Source organism: Balaenoptera borealis, assembly GCF_965194805.1.
Source record: "Balaenoptera borealis genome assembly, chromosome: 12".
NCBI classification, from domain to species: domain Eukaryota; kingdom Metazoa; phylum Chordata; class Mammalia; order Artiodactyla; family Balaenopteridae; genus Balaenoptera; species Balaenoptera borealis.
The window spans coordinates 86455760-86472430 of NC_138869.1; the positions used below are offsets into that span (position 1 = coordinate 86455760).

Here is a 16671-nt window from a genome sequence, read left to right on the forward strand (position 1 = left end):
AGAAACTTGAGAGCTTGCCCCATAAACTCTGCAGCCAAATAAAAACAGTAACTAACAAATAATGAAGAGGTGTCTGGAATTTCTTCTTGGAGAATGGGCTTACTTGTGTGCAAGCCAGGAAGAGTACAATGATAAGAATCGAGGCAGGACTACAGTGTTGGAAGAGAAGAAAAACACAAACATGAAGATACACGAGAGGACAGAGAGAAGATGACAAATCCAAGAACCGAACACAAATCATGTGAAAAGCCCTTTCAGTCAGGAATTGGCTGGGGTCAATGTGAGAGGAAAATTGCAGCCCAGAGCCCAAGAGGACCAGACACCATGGACAAGGGACAGGGGCTTTCTGATGATTCCTTTTTTTCCTCCTTCCATTGCCCCGGCAAGATCATTGCCTAATTTATACCTATTGCATATTAAGAAATCAGCACCATTTGGAGACGTCCGGATAATAGGAGCATAATTTTTCAGCTCTTCTTGTATCAGTGTAGGCTTTTTCAGAAAAACAGCCCTACTCTGGTATTCCAGGAATAAAAAAATTAACACAGGAATAACAGTTTCCACCACAGTTGAAAATCCGGGGAGCAAACATCAGTGAAGTCATGTGGTAGGCGTGACAATGGTCTCCTAAAAAGCCCATGTCTTAATCCCTGGAACATGTGAAAATGTCACCTGATATGACAAAAGGGACTTTTTGCTTCTTGAGATGGGAGTATTATCCTGGATTATACAGGCAGGTCCAATGTAACACAGGGTTCTTTACAAGTAAAAAAGGAAGGCAGGAGAGTTAGAGTTAGAGAATGAGATTCGACGACAGAGTCAGAGGTCACAGTGATTTGATTGTTGACTCAGAAGACGGAGGAAGGGGCCACAAGCTGAGAAATGCAGGCAGCCTCTGGAGACTGGAGAAGGCAAGGAAACAGATTCTCTCCTAGAGGCTGCAGAAGGAACACAGCCTCTCCGACATCTTGATTTTAGCCTCATGAAACCTATTTCAGACTTTGACATCCAGAACTGTAAGATAACAAATTCATGTTGTTTTAAGCCACTAAGTTTGTGGTAATTTGCTATGGCAGATATAGGAAAATAATACCAGTCACCACCAAAATTCTGAGGAGCTGAAGTTGGAAGGTTAGGGAAACAAATGCTGGAGATCTCAGCTCAAAGCACTGATGGGTGGTTCTCACAAGCTTTCTGGGAGATTGCTGTAATTGTCTAGAACCTGTGAGAAAACTCCCATCCTGTGTCTCAGTCTGCAAGGCAAAGCAGGTGGGTGTCAAACCTGGTACAGTAGCTGCTGAGAATTTCACATGTGCCTGCTCACTCATGTGCCTGATGGATAGCGAGATCTCCCTCTTCTGGGCCCCATATCTCATGCAAGTCTCTCCCACTGGAAAACTTGAACTTGAGCTATGGGGATTCTGGGACATACATTCCCTGGGTTCTCTTCTGCAGACGTGCTAGAAGTGGGGCTGCTGATTTGGTAGGATACAATTCTGCACGTTGGTTAATAATGGCAAATGCAGGAGGGTGGGCTGGCCCCTGGTGGACAAGCAAAGGTTCTGTAAGCTGATGTAAACCAGTGATGTATTTAAGAGATCCATTTAAATTCAGCAAACACTTTTTTTCTTTTTTCTTTTCTTTTTGGCCGCACTGTGTGGCATGTGGGATCTTAGTTCCCTGACCAGGGATCCAGCCTGCTACCCCTGTGGTGGAAGCGTGGAGTCTTAACCACTGGACCGCCAGGGAAGTCCCCATAAATTCAGTAAACATTTTTGGTAGCTATGATGTGTCAAGGTAACTCATGGTTTTCTTGATTTTCCCCAGTATGACTCAAGAATGATCCTGAAAGACCATTGTTCTAGCCAGATCAGAACCATATATTTGAATTGGAAAAGTTGTGTTGGATCCTCCAAGTCTTAGGGGCTCACCTGAGGGGCAAAAAAATTTATTCTCTTACAGGTCTTGAGGTCAGAAGTCCAAAATTAGTTTCAGTGGACTGAAGTCAGGGTGTCAGCTGGGCTGGTTCCTGCTGGAGGCTCTAAGGAAAAACTCATTCTCTTACACTTTCCAGCTTCTAGAGTCTGCCTATGTTGCTTGGTTTGTAGCTCCTTCCTCCACCGTTAAAGTACATCACTTCAATCTCTGCTTCCATCATCACATCACCTTCTCTTCTGACTCTGACTCCTCCTTCCTTCTCTGATAAGGACTGTTGTGATTACATCTGGGCCCACCCTGCAAATTCAGGATAACCCCCCTTTTTCAAGATCTTCAGTTTCATCATATCTGCAAAGTCCCTTTTGCCATCTAAGGCAATATTCACAGTTTTCAGGCATTAGGATGTGATTAGGGGCCATTAGTCAGCCTACGGCCAGTAGTAATTTGTAAGTAGAATGATTAAAGGGAAGCAAATTATTGACATCCTATAGTTTGTAGTGCAATGTTATTTACTGTGCTTTGGCATACATTTTCTGCAATTAAAATGCTTTACAGATGTATACTACATATTGATAGCTTTTGCTTTATATGTATTCAAGACTATATGCTATTTAGGGCTATGTTTTCTCGAAATGATTGTGTGGGCCACTGAAGATTTTTAAGTAGGGGAAGGATCAAATGACATCTTGCTCTACAAATATCTCTCTGGTGGCTGGCAGAGTCTTTGGAGGAGAGTAAGACTGGAAGAAAAGAAATGTGTTAGGAAAACTTGGCAGAAATCTCAGGGACAGATAATGACGATCTCAGCTAGGCCAGTGGCCACGCACTGAGACTGGCACCCCAGCCAAGGGCAAATGCCTGAGATGAAGCAGCCACAAAGGGTAGAAGGGAAGGCAGAACAGACCAGGGCAGCGGTCTCTGGTTCTGCTAGAGTAGAAGCCCGCGCTGTCAGAGGTCCCGAGGCGAAAGGGACATGGATCTCCTGGGTTGGGGCACTTGCGTAAATCAGGTTTGAGTGCTATTTGTGTACTTGGAATGAGCTGGGGTAGCTGAGGGGCCCTGTGTGAGGGAAGGGCCGCGCAATCAGCGGAGAACAAGGGCCGCAATTCAGGCAGGGTGGAGCTGCCACAAGGTGGCGCCAAAGGAGCGGACTCTGGGCGAGGGAAACTGACAATCTGTGACCAATGCAACTGCAGAGGAACTTCTGCAAAGCCACTTTTCTTCCGGGTTTTAGACTGCGTTAGGTTTCTCGTGAACTATTTTCTAGCACCGGAGCCCATCATCTTCTCTTCTTCCTCTCGGCTCTTTCTCCAATTTGACTTTTTCCCTCATATTGAGGAAAAATCCTCCTATTGAGATATTGCAAATTTCCAATAAGGGACAATAAGGACCGTGAACTCTGTCCCTTGAGTCTCCTCTGGTCTCTCACTAACCCACAGCGTCCCACGCTTCCCAGACACAACAAAAAGCTCAAAGGACAAGGTCGAATTGCTTCTTCCCTACACCTCTGGGAAGCAAAAGGCATGTCCAAGCTTGGGGAACACATCTGAGCTGGGAGAACCGTGAACCTCGCAAGACAAGTCCCATATCTCTGTGTGTGTGGCGGGGATGGAGCGGTGTCTGAGAAGCGTGACAATAGGGGGAGACCAGCGGAAGCTCTTAGGTGGGAGTCAGAGCAGGACCTCCCAGCGAAGTCGAGAAGTGGAAGGGAAAGGGAAAGGAAGAATCTCAGCAGCTGGAAAAGAGAGCCAGACCCAGAAGTGGCCCGGGAGTGTTTGCGGCTTGCCGGCTGTGCAGCTCAGACGCATCGCTGCGTCGCTCATTCCTTAAATCAACCAACGGTTATTTAACGTCCTCTATCCGCCAGCCGCGATGCTGGACTGTGCGGGTACAAAACTCCAGGAACTCGTGCAGAGACACCGATCTGGTGTCGCGGAGTTGGCACCGCGGCCAGCCGCAGGCGGATCCGCGCACCCCGAGGCCTCCGTCCCTGCTCGCCTGGGGCCCGTCCCAGCCGCCTCTCCCAGCCCGCAGCTCTGCCCTGCTTTGGCAAGGCTCTGCCAAGCGGAAGACTCAACAACGCTGTGAAGCCCCGAAGAGGACAGAAATTGATGAAAAAAACCTGTAAATGCCTAAATCATAGATAGCTCCCGGTGATTTTTAATGGGAGAATGTTACAAGATCAGGACTCCTGGAGTCAGTATCCACTTTGGCTATATACTTATCAGAACCCAAAACACTTCAGGATCATTCACTTCAGCAAAAACACATCTCTGGAATGGATGTTATGACATCATTGGCTCCCCAGGGTAACTGTACACTGGAGGAAGATCAACAGTGTGGTTTAGATGACCTTGGAGAGCTTGCAAGTTTAAGAGGCTTGGTTGTACAACACCCACCTTCTCTAAATATAAATTCAGATGTTAATAGCAATTCATATTCAACCCTGAGATGGTGGAAAATTCTTTTGTTCAGGGAATGCTTCCTAATCCTTGTGTAATAAGACAGAGAGAAAGGGCAGAACCCAAATGCAGCAGCTGAGACAGAAATTCAAGGATCAGTCACATGCTTAATAATCTAGATGTAATGAGATAAGTGCTGAAACACATCAGGAAAACAGCAATGATGCAAGAAATGACAAACAAAAACCAAGGCAGAATTTCAAGAAAATCTTGAGTGCTTATTACATGAGCAATTGTTTTAAGAGGCCAGAACACTGATGGACTGTGAGGAACTGAAACCGTGCAACTCAGATTGGGGCTTGAACCCATGGTCTTTTAACTGAGGTCACACACCTGGTCTCAGGACTTAATGAAGCTCAGGTTCTTGATGTCTCACTGCAGAAAGAATTCAGTGAGAGACAAAGTGATAGATAAGAAGTGGATTTATTTAGAGAGAAACACACTGCACAGACAGAGTGTGGGCCGTCTCAGAAGGCGAGAGGCCTTGGGAGAAACAAGTGGAAATGAAACAGGAGGGAAGGGGGCAGGGCACAACCTTTAAAAGAATGACATAGACATAGAACATGACAAAAACTGGTTAGAACCAACTAGGTCCAAGATGGCAGACAAGTTGACTTCCAGTAGACCTTGAGCCTCAGTATACGCTCATTGTAATACATTAGCAGACTAAATGACACACCCACCAGCCCTATGACAGATCCTGCAAGCCGTGCAGAGTGACAAAAAAAAAGGGGGGGGGGCAAAGGTCTTGAATAGATATTTTTCCAAAGATATACAAATGGTCAACAAGTATAGGAAAAGATGCTCAACATCATTAGTCTTAGGGAAATGCAAATCAAAACCATAAGGAGATAGCACTTCATGCCCGCCCACTAGGATGGCTATAATAAACAAACAAAATAACAAGTGCAAGAATGGAGAGAAATTAGAATGCTTGTATATTGCTAGTGGGAATGTAAAATGGTGCAGCAGCTGTGGAAGAGAGTTTGGTGGTTCCCCAAAAAATGGAACTACCATATGATCCCACAATTCCACTCCTAAGTATATACCCCAAAGAACTGAAAACAGGTGTTCAAACAGAAACTTGTAAATAAATCTGGTCACAGCCTACAGATTCTGAGGACAGAATCCTCCTCTGGACTCCTGTCTCCCTCATCCTAAGACTCCTTCTCTGACCCTCCTACCTACTTACTCAGTTTCAGGGAAAAAAAGTCCCAGTCTTTACCCCTTATGAGGAGAAAACATCCTGTGAGATGCCAGGGTGAACACTCTTAAGGAGCTGCTAGTCTTGGGCCCCAGTGAAGTTTCCAGAACTATCTCAGTCCAGACTAGGGCAGGATCAGGAAGCAATATGGGAAAGGGAAGTGTTGGTGAAACCGTGCACCTCAGATTGGGACTTGAACCCACGTGCCGGGACACGAACCCAGCCTAAACCCAGATTGGGACTTGAACCTGACCAAAACCCACAGTCTTTTTTTAAAATAAATTTATTTGTTTTTTTAAATTTTTGGCTGTGTTGGGTCTTTGTTGCTGTGCATGGACTTTCTCTAGTTGCGGCGAGCGGGGGCTGCTCTTCGTTGTGGTGCGCCGGCTTCTCATTGTGGTGGCTTCTCTTGTTGCGGAGCACGGGGCTCCAGGTGCGCGGTCTTCAGTAGTTGCCACATGAGGGCTCAGTAGTTGTGGTGCATAGGCTTAGTTGCTCCACGGCATGTAGGATCTTCCCGGACCAGGGCTCGAACCCACGTCCCCTGCATTGGCAGGTGGATTCTTAACCACTGTGCCACCAGGGAAGCCCCCACGGTCTTTTATCTGAGATTAGGTAAAAGGCCTGATCTCAGGTTAACACCTGGTTTCAGGACTTAATGAAGCTCAGGTTTTGATGTCTCATGGCAGAAAGAATTCAGTGGGAGATAAAGTGATAGGTAAGAAGTGGATTTATTTAGAGAGAAACACACTCCACAGACAGAGTGTGGCCCATCTCAGAAGGTGAGAGTGGCACCAGGGTATGGGGTTGTCAGTTTTTATAGGAGTGGGTAATTTCATAGGCTAATGAGTGGGAGGAGTATTCCAGCTGTTGTGGGGATTTCCAGAAATCGGGCCACCACCCACTTTTTTGGCCTTTGATGGTCGGCATTGGAACTGCCATGGCACCTGTGAGTGTGTCATTTAGCTTGCTGATGTGTTACAGTGAGCATATACTGCGGCTCAAGATCTAGTGGAAGTCAACTTGTCTGCCATCTTGGACCTATTTGGTTCTAATCAGTTTATGTCATGTCCTCGGGCTCTATCATTCTTTTAAAGATTGTGCCCTGCCCCCTTCCCTCCTGTTTCATTGGGACTAGTCAGCTGCTCTCCCGAAGCCTATCCTGCGGCAGAGACCCTAGGCCTCTGACCTGTAACTTCTGGGTGTGAGTATGTTAACCATATTTTCTAGTTTCTGAAGTTTTTGACCTGTTGGGCCTTGCAGATTAGGGAGGGACTGCCCCTCCTGGGGTTAGCCTACTCTTAGAGATAGCAATCAACTCTCCCAGGAGCTCACCCTTTGACATGCAAACTAACCAATCTGGAGCCTGCACCCTCTCACCCGCCTGCTTTATTCCCTCTTAAGCTTGTGAGACATTAACCCTAGGCCCTAACTGCCCCAGCACCAGGCATCAGACAACTAGGGCTACACCTTGGAGCTCGCTAAGATTATTCAAACTAGCAATGCCTAACCTAGTCGGCCCGTTGTTGCCCTGCCTCACCAGTTCCTTCCCACAAAAACCACAATACAGGCATTCCTGCTGTTCCGCTTGCTCTCTATCTGCAACTGACCTCGACCTCAGTGTTCTGCCTGTGGCCCTGCTCAGTGTGGTGTGCAATGCCCCCTCCTCACTTCTTGGGAACCAGAGTAAAACTATCTTTTCAATGGTAATCATCTCCTGATCTGTTGGCGTCACCATACATACCAGAGTAGAAGCAAAATCCCAGGTACCTTTTAAAACAGGGAGGACACCCAGTTCTGGTGGCCTGAGCTCTGTTCCTCTGTCCTCACCTGTGCTGGCTACAGTTAACCTGCCGTCCTCACCTAATGCTTAAGCTTGCGAGGCATCTATGTACACACGTTCACCAAATTTTCTCACTTATTCACATATCTGTTATGCTAACATTTAACTTCATATAAAAAATTTATAAAAACCAAGGACAGAATTTATAGGAGGGTGAACTGTATTATGGAAATCTGATTTCTAGGCATCCTGGGTACCTCTCAGGTACACCCCAGACCTACTGAGCAGAGACCTCAAGGGGACAGCAGGGGAAATCTGGCTTCAAACAGATCTCTGTGGCCTGTAAAGATCACGAAGTGGCCCGCTCTGCTGAAGCAGCAGTCTGACCCCAGAAAGTCCTGGGATGCAGGGACTATGGTTCAACAGGCAGCAGCCTCCCTGCTCTGCTTCTAGGCTAAACTTTCTCAGTCTGCCCACCTGACAATCAAGCTTCTAATGCAGAAAACTCCTACCCCAAGTACCCAGTCCCAGCGAGCCTGGCTCCCTGCAGATTTCGGCCCCCCAGGCAGTGGTTGCTCAACTAGGCTAAGGCCTTGCCCACCTGAGAGCCAGTCTCCTTCCCACAGCCTGCTGCATATCTAGGTGTAGTCATTTCTAGCCCAGCGATAACGGGGGCAGAAAATGGGGCAATTCCGCCACTTAGGGTGGGGAAGCCATAAGGAAATGGGGGCTCTCTTTCCTACCTGGACTCTTTCTCTTCCCTATAACAAGCATCAAGGTAACAGCAAGAAGATAAAGGCAAGTCCCATAGGTGGGAGGATAATGACTCGCACAGGGAATATGATGGTCTTGGATATGACAGGCCAGGAAAGCAGCTCTTAGAAGGGAAGGTGAAAGGTGCTGAGCTTCAGGTTTAACCCTTGAAGATGTGTGGTCTTTGGGTTTCAATACTCCAGCCCTCCCTGCTCCACCCTGCGCTCAAGGCTCCATCCTCAGACTCTGTAGAAATACCTCCTGGGGGTAGGGAGGAGCTGATACCTTGTCTGACCCTCCTTCCTGGGGTCCAAGGTTGATGGGGCAGGGAAGGGGTAGGGGGCGAAGGGGTTCCTGAGACAGAAAAGGGGCAGCAAGATAGAGAAAGGCAGTGACTAGAAGATGGGTGAGAGGAGTGCTGAGGAGACCAGTGGATTGAAGTTACCTTTTTATGCATATGGATAAGCAATTGTTTCAGCATCATTTGTTGTAAAGAAATGTCATTTCTTTACCGAATTGTCTTTTTGCCTTTGCCCCAAATAAGTTATCCATACATGTATTGATCTATTTCTGGACTTTATTCTGCTCCATTGATCTATTTGTCTGTTTTTACACCAAGACTATATTGTCTACTATTGCTTTATAAGTCTTGAACTCAAGTCTTTAATTCCTCCAATTTGTTATTCTTTTTCAGAGTTGTTTTGGCTATTATGACTTTCAGAGTAAAAAAAAAAAAAGGGCTTGAGATTGCTTTAAATCTAGGGAGACATGTTTTGGAAGAATTGACATCTCAATAATATTGAGTCTTCCAATTCATGAACATGTTATATCTCTCCATTTATTTGGGTCTTGGAACAATATTTTGTAGTTTTCAGTATATAGGCCTTTCATAATTTTTGTCATATTTATCCCTAAGTATTTAATATCTGGATGCTATTGTAAATGGTATTGGTTTTTAATATTAATTTCTAATTGTGTATAGAAATACAATTTCTAGTATGTAGAAATACAATTTTTTTTTTTATATCCTGCACTCTTGCTAAACTCACTTATTAGGTGTAGGAGCTTTTTATTTTTTATTTTTATTTATTTATTTTTTGGCTGCATTGCACAGCATTCAGGGATCAAACCCACGTGGACCAGGAATCAAACCCACGCCCCCTGCAGTGGAAGTGCAGAGTCTTAACTACCGGATCACCAGGGAAGTCCCTGTACGAGCTTTTCAAGTAATGTCTTAAGACTTCCTGCATAGATGATCATGTCTTCTGCAAACTAAAACAATTTTACTCCTTCCTTTCCAATCTGGATGCCTTTTGTTTCTTTTTCTTGCCTTGTTGCACTGGCTAGAGCCACTAGTTCAATGATGAGTAGAAGAGGTGACAGTAGCCAACCTTGTCTTTTTCCTGACTTTAGGGAGAAAGCATTCATTTTTTCACCATTAAATGTGATGCTAGTTGTAGCTTTTTCATAGATGTCCTTTTAAGGTTGAGGAACTTTTCATCTATTCCTCATTTGCTGAGAGATCTTATTAGGAATAAATGTTAGATTCTGTCAAATGCTTTTTCTACATTTACTGAAATTATATGATTTTTTTTTCTCTTTTAGTTCATTAACACAGTGAATTATTGTTCTGTCTCATTCTTCTTTGAAATCAGAAAATATTCCCCCTGATTTATACAACAGATCCTCAAAAGGCTCAATGGACAGCATCAGGTATTTTATCTTTATAATGAGAGGATATATGCTAAGAACCTTATAGCATTAACATTACAGAGAGAAAAGTTCATAGAGAGTTACAGAAGTGATGGCATGTCTCTCTATTCTACATACAGTGTACTTTCCAGAAGCCCTGGGAATGATTAGATTGAATTCCAAACCCAACTTCCACCCTGCACTGAGATGAATAATGTCCCCCACCAAATTTTTGTCCACCTAGAACATGTGAATGTGACCTTATTTGGAAATAGGGTCTTTGCAGATATAATCAAGTTAAGAGGACATCATATTGGATTAGGGTGGACCCTACTCCAATGACTGATGTCCTTGTTTGTCCGGAGACAAACAGGGAGAATGCCATACAATGTTGGAGGCAGAGACTGGAGTGACGTATCTACAAGCCAAGGATCACCAAGGATTGCTGATAAACATCAGAAGTTAGGAACAAGCAAGGAAGACTCCTTCTACAAAGCCTTTGGAGAAAGCGTTGTCCTGTGGATGGCTTGACTTCTAGCCTCCAGCACTGTGAGAGAATAAACTTCTGTTGTTGTAAGCCACCCATTTTGTGGCACTTCGTTATGGCAGCCCTAGGAAACTAATACACACATCAGGGCTGGAGATATACTGGACTCTGTACATTTGGATCAAATAGGAATTCATAAAATATCCTTTACAGAGAATATTTTCAAAGTACAGACCAATATCTTGTTCTGAATATATTATAGCACATATCACGAGACCGTTTAAACTTTAGTTTTGTGGAATTGTTTGTCCTTTTTCTTACATCCCTCTGCTAGTCCATCAGGAAATCTATGGATTCTACCTTCAAACTAGATCTAAAATCTGAACACTGCTCTCCCTCTGTGAAGACCCTTGTCCAAGCCACTATCATCTCTCACATGGGTGACCACAACAGCTCCCTGTTTTCCTTTCTTCCAATCTTGCTCTCCTAGTCTACTGTTAGATCAGAGTGATCCTTTTAAAATGTTAAGCCAGATCATGTCATTTCTTGCTAAAAACCTCCAATGGCCTCCCAATGAACCAGTCAATTTCCTTATGATGGCCTAGAGATCCTTGGTCTCCCATTATCTCCTGGCCACATTTACTACTCTCCCTCCACCTGGCTCACTCTGTTCACTCACACTGGCCTCTTGCGAACTATGAATACGCAGGCTCTTGCGCAGGCTCCCTCTTCAGGACACTTGCCCGAGCTGTTCCCTCTGCCTGGAAGTTTCTCCCAGATATCAGCATGACTGTTGAAGGAGGTAATCATGAGGACATGACTGCTGGTTGACCCTCAAACTGGACCCGGGCAATCAGGGGCTCCTCACCCACTCCCCTGTCCTTGGAGTGTGAGTTCTGCCCACTGTTCCCACAGTGGGAGCTGTTCCAAGGGCACAACTTTGAGAGAGCAAGGTGTTGTTGAGACCATCTGGACTGAAGGCATGACTGAACCCTATTAAGGCCTCTATATAAACTTTTTAAGATTCTGGTGGGTGAGTGTGGAGGTCTACTCGTCTTGCTGCTGCCCAAGACAAAGCCTCGTATGTAAGTTTCCTTGCTTATTTTAAACCTGCCACCTACCAATCTGGAGTGGTCCGCCTCTTTCTTTGATCTCTCCTTGCTCTCCATGTACAGGGGCTGGTTTCAGATTTTACCTAGGAAGCTCCTGAGGTTTTGAACCAACAATGACTAGATCCCTTACCTTCCCCAAATCTTTTTTTCTTCTTTTTTTTTGGCGACACCATGCGGCCTGCCAGATCTTAGTTCCCCAACCAGAGATGGAACCTGAGCCCTCTGCAGTGGAAGTGCAGAGTCCTAACCACTGGACTGCCAGGGGATTCCCAGACCTTGTTTTTTTGATTCAGTTGGGATGACATAAGTTTCTTCTCTCTCCTCTATTTAATTTTATCTAACAGGTCCTAAAAGAGCACAGATTTTGAATTACTGAATTGTTTAGAAACATTAAAGAAAACTGACTATTGAATAATAGGGCTTTGATTTCCTCTTTGTTATAGGAAATCCATTTTTGCACATACTGACAACTATTGTATCATAATAAGTAAACATGAAAAAGGACAGAGTTTTGGGAGGAGGAAGAGGGCTATGATCTCTAGTTAGAGGAACCCCAGTGCTATCCCACTGTGGACATGTTCAGTCATGTGCAATCATAATCACAGTCAAAACGACTTGGCCAAGAATCAGATTTAGTGCGTAAGAACCAACCAGCTCAGAAATGACACTCAAGGAGGGAACCAAGGAAGGTGAGCTGAGGACACAAAGGGTCCAGGCCTGCATGGGGTGCATCTTCAGGCTACATGTTTGTGTTGGCTGCTACAGTTGACCCGTTGAATACTATCTCCAGAAATAAACGTCAAAGAATAACTCAGAAACATTTAGTTACTTGCACACTGATAAGTATTTTCCATGCAAACAGCGTACTGGCATGTGAAGGAATCAGTGAAGAGAATGAGTCAGGGACAAAGGCAAAACAAGGATGTGGTAGACTGCTACACTGGTGGTCCTCAAGGAACCAATGAACCTCCCAGTATCCACGCCCCAGTGTAGCCCCTTCCACACTGAACGTGGGCTTGGCCACATGACTTACTCTGGTCAAGGTGACATTAGCAAGCGTGACGAGGACAGAGGCTTGATAAGCACTTGCACCGTGGAGCTTGTCTTCTTGGAATACTCTCTGTGGAAGCCAGAAGCTTTGCAAGAAGTCCAACCACCCAGAGACAGCCATGCTGTGAGGACGTCAAGGCCAGTTACAGAGCAAGGCCACATGGAGAAGTAATGAGGTGCAAACATGCAAATGAAGCTTCTTGAGTCTTCCAGACCAGGTACCAGCCTCCAGCTAAATGCAGCTGAGTGACTCCAGCTGATGCCATACGGAACAGAAGAACCACCCAGACAGGCCCTCAATCAGTCTAGCCCACAGAATCAGGGGAAATAACACATCATTGTTGTTTTAAGTTACAACATTATGCAGTGATTTTTATGCAGCAATGAATAAGTGCAACCAGGATTTACAAGAGAAAGAGAAGAGAGGAAACTGCATTCTGGGAATAGTGAATTTTGTTTGTCTACTTTTGGGGTAAACTGATTAGCTGGCACCTAGCAAAGAGGTCAGTCTGAAATTCTGACTTCGAGTAAATTGTCCAGGGATATCAAATAAAACAATTTTTGTTGTTTACTGATTCTCAAGAAAACCTTGAAGGTTTACCTACAGAACTTGTGTAATATCTGCCAGTGTCCGTTTGTTAGTACCTTTGACTTTATTAGTTCAGGTTGTACAACTTCTCTTATTAGAATTTTATAGAAGAAAACACAGAGATTGGGAAAAGACCCAAAAGGAAGTGGGCCTGGAGAATCTAAACCTTCCCTCCACCAACCCCACCCAAACTTTTTTTCCCTCCTTTAAAAACAGCATCAGTGGCATCAGCAGTCTGTCTGTCCAGCCCTTTAGTCAACAGTCAGGGCTACCTAAAAATGGACTGCCTTAAGAAGGATCAGGGCCTCGCAGACAAGCCCGGAGCCTGAGTTCCAATCGTGGCACTGCACTGAGGAAGCAGGGGTGGAGGGGCACTGGAGGCAGGGTCCTGGAAATGGGAGCTGCTTCATGGGGCCAAGTGGTAATTGGGATCTCCCTGAATGGTGGGAGTATGAGGATGATAACGACAAAGGACTAAAAGGACAAAGAAGAGGTTAGCTGCTGACAGAGAAATACAGACAGAAACAGAGGAAAATGGAGTTAAGAGCTGAAATACAGAACAGAATCATGCAAAGTTAAAGAGAATTAACATTTATTTGGAAGACAGGGTGAATCCATCACTGGCGATTGGAACTCTGAGGCTGCACTTTCTCCTCAGGAAGGTGGGCTGGAATGCGGTGGGCTGTGTTTGGCAGGGGTTGTGGTGGTTTGGGATCTGAGTAGATGAGCAGAATTAGTTTTTTAAGACTGTGGCACCTTTCACACCAACCCAGAACCCACCCATGTGTCCTCTGCAGCTCTATGTTACCCACTGTCCCTACCCCCCTGGGGTACCCCCCTTTCCTCAACCACCTCTCACCTGCCTGGCTCCCCAGCTGGGCCTCAGGTCGGTCTCCCCAGAGCAGATGCCTGGGATCGTTGAGGAACCGCTGGCTGCGCTGGCATGTCAGGCAGGTCTGTACAGTCCAGCGCTGAGCCTTGCAGCCTGGGGTGCATGTGGGGAAAAGAGAGTGCCCAGGTTTAGGAGAAGAAAAGGTCTCCTGCACCCAGTTTTGCCTCCACCGTTTTCCAGTAGGGATTCTACCCCCTCCCCACTTTGATTTGATGGTGTCAGGTCTCTGCATAAAGTCTGTCATTTTCTTGGTACCCTTTATTTATTTATTTGGTTGTGCCGGGTCTTAGTGGCAGCACGTGAGATCTTTGTTACCGCGTGCGGGTCGGTCGTGCGGGATCTTCATTGCTGCATGCGGGATCTTCATTGCTGCATGCGGGATCTAGCTCCCTGACTAGGGATTGAACCTGGGCCCCCTGCATTGGGAGTGCGGAGTCTTAACCACTAGACCACCAGGGAAGTCCCTTTTGGTACCCTTTAAGATAAAGTCCAAACTCCTTAACAAGACTCTTCAAGATCTGCCCTGTTTCCCTCTCTGGCCTCCTGACTTGCCCTTGCCCACATCAAAGCCAGCCTCCTGGGCTCTCAGTTCCTTGACAGCACGACAAGCTCTCTTGTCTGAGGCCTCACAAATGCCTACGATTTCCATCTCCCACTCCCTTCCCTTATAATGAACCTCACCATCACTGGTTTAAGTAACAGTATTCTACTTCCCTAATTAAAGCATTTTTCTATGCTATTCTAATTGTTTCTGTCTTAGTCTGTCCCATCAGACTATAATTTCAATGAGAATAATGACTCTAGAGCAATACTTGACACATCTCAGAAAAATAACTGTTGAATGAATGAATGAATATGGGAATCATGTCCTCCAAGATGTCAAATAACATCTATTATCATGCACGGGCGAGGTTGCTTCTCATGGCAACGTCACTTCTCTACTGCTCAGACCTAGTTTGTCCAAGTGGAGTTAAGTTGCTAACTCAGAGCTGGAGAAAGCCGACGCCTCCAAATCCCACACCTGGCACCCATCTACATCGAGGAAGGGATCATTGCCCGTGCCCTCCCCCAGCCCATAGGTGTTCCTCAAACTTCCCACCTCGGCAGGAGGGAGCACTCACGTCTCTGGCGCTGGGTGCAGGTCAGGCCCGGGATGAGGAGGGAAGAGCAGCCACGACAGAGGGTCCTCTTCACCGAAGGGTCCCTGGGGGCGGAGGTAGGTGGTGGTCTGGGCGCCCGCTCTCCCTCTCCCCTCTTTCCCCCGTCCAGCCCGCCGCCGGGCTCCGCACCCCTCTCACCGCCGCAATACGAGCCGCTTCGCTATGGTCCTCTCCGTGTGGCAGTAAAACCTCGCCAGTGCCTGGTTCTCGGGGTCCTGCGCGAGGACGCAGTGAGCAGCCTGAGGGAAGGAGCCGTCACTGGGGTCCCTCCGCACTGGGCCGCCTCCCCGTGCGTGCGCCGCAACGCGGACTCACCTGGTACAGGAAGCTGAGCCTCTGGAAGGCCTCGCGGTCCTTCACCTGCCCGGCCATCCGAGCCGCGTTAGCTCCCCACACGCCGCAGTCCACAGGCCCCACCCCGGGGTAGCCCCGCTCCCGGGCGTCCGCGCAAGGTCTCCTGGGAACTGTAGTTCCTGGGGCCGTGCGCGCTCCCGTGCCGTCCTTACTCTGGCGACACCCTGCGGCCTCACAGACCCATCTATTTGCAAACCCACACCATCCCCTGCAATCCAAGCCAGGGGTTCCTTTATGAGTTTTGGCTTCCTTTTAGTCTTCCTCAAGCCCATGATTATATTAGGTAGAGACTGGAGAGGTTAGTGGAGCAGGAGAGAATCTTAAACTGCTAAACATCTTCAGGACAGAAGACTGGTCTCTTTATGCAGATAGGTTGGGGAGATGGTTATGTGCAATATATACCCAGCTAGACTTCCTGCCCTATGCTCCTGAAGCCAAAGGCAGATGCCTGGAAGACCTACAGACTGAAGGAGCAGTTTATACATTCAAAAAAACCACTAGTGCCAGTGACAGTGAAATTGGAAAGGATCTTGAGGGCAGTGGAGGGAGGGAAGAGGGCTCCTGGCCCTTAGAAAGCACAGCTTACTCCCAATCATTTCCACTTACCAAAATGCAGTGCTGGACACACAGTAAGAAGGTGATCCTCACTAACTCCTGGTCTTAGGTACTGGAGGAAACCTGTCAACAGCATCCCCTGCCCCCGAAAAAATATCCCCTGTAGTGTTTCACATGCTTTCCTCACATCCCTCCCTTAGACCTCTGTCTCTCCTTTGCTCTGACATCCTGTGTTCACTTCTGCTTCATAGTTAATAACCACTCGTTCCTGAAGTTAAGTAGAGGAATAGAACATGAATAAATCCTGAGGTGGGGAGAGGGCAGACTAAGTCAGGAGAGAATGAGGGTTCTCTCCTCTCCCAGACCCCCTCCTCCCCGCCCCCCATCAGGCTGGACAGGGAACCAACCAGGCCTCCAGTTTGAAGGAAATGGCTGAAATTTGCTCTCAGATTAGTTTCACAAGGGTCTTCAGGCTCAAATGAGGAGTGTTTAAAAGGTAGATGCCCAGGCCCACTCCAGACCTCGATCAATCACTGAAGGTGAGCCCCAGGAACACACAACTTTTTTTTTTTAGCCACGCCGTGCAGCTTGTGGGATGTTAGTTCCCTGACCAGGGAACAAACCTGGGCCCCTGACAGTG

At 46.6% G+C, this 16671-nt stretch overlaps 1 protein-coding gene across 3 annotated transcripts; it reads right to left on the reverse strand.

Annotated features, from left to right (window-relative positions):
- Window positions 1-13645: 13645 nt before the first annotated feature.
- RPP21 (ribonuclease P subunit p21) lies at window positions 13646-16670 on the reverse strand. Of its 3 annotated transcripts, none has more exons than XM_082347052.1 (5): window positions 15438-16670; window positions 15261-15361; window positions 15084-15166; window positions 13923-14055; window positions 13646-13785 (listed from the first exon to the last, which is right to left on the reverse strand). In XM_082347052.1, exons 1-5 carry the CDS (start codon window positions 15492-15494, stop codon window positions 13725-13727), a joined length of 435 nt encoding a protein of 144 aa, XP_082203178.1. In that variant the 5' UTR covers window positions 15495-16670; the 3' UTR covers window positions 13646-13724. The 3 variants fall into 3 exon arrangements, with proteins under 3 accessions (XP_082203178.1, XP_082203177.1, XP_082203176.1); XM_082347051.1 differs by having other exon boundaries at window positions 13930-14055; window positions 15261-15337; window positions 15438-16391; XM_082347050.1 differs by having other exon boundaries at window positions 13930-14055; window positions 15438-16379.
- Between the last annotated feature and the right edge of the window lies 1 nt (window position 16671).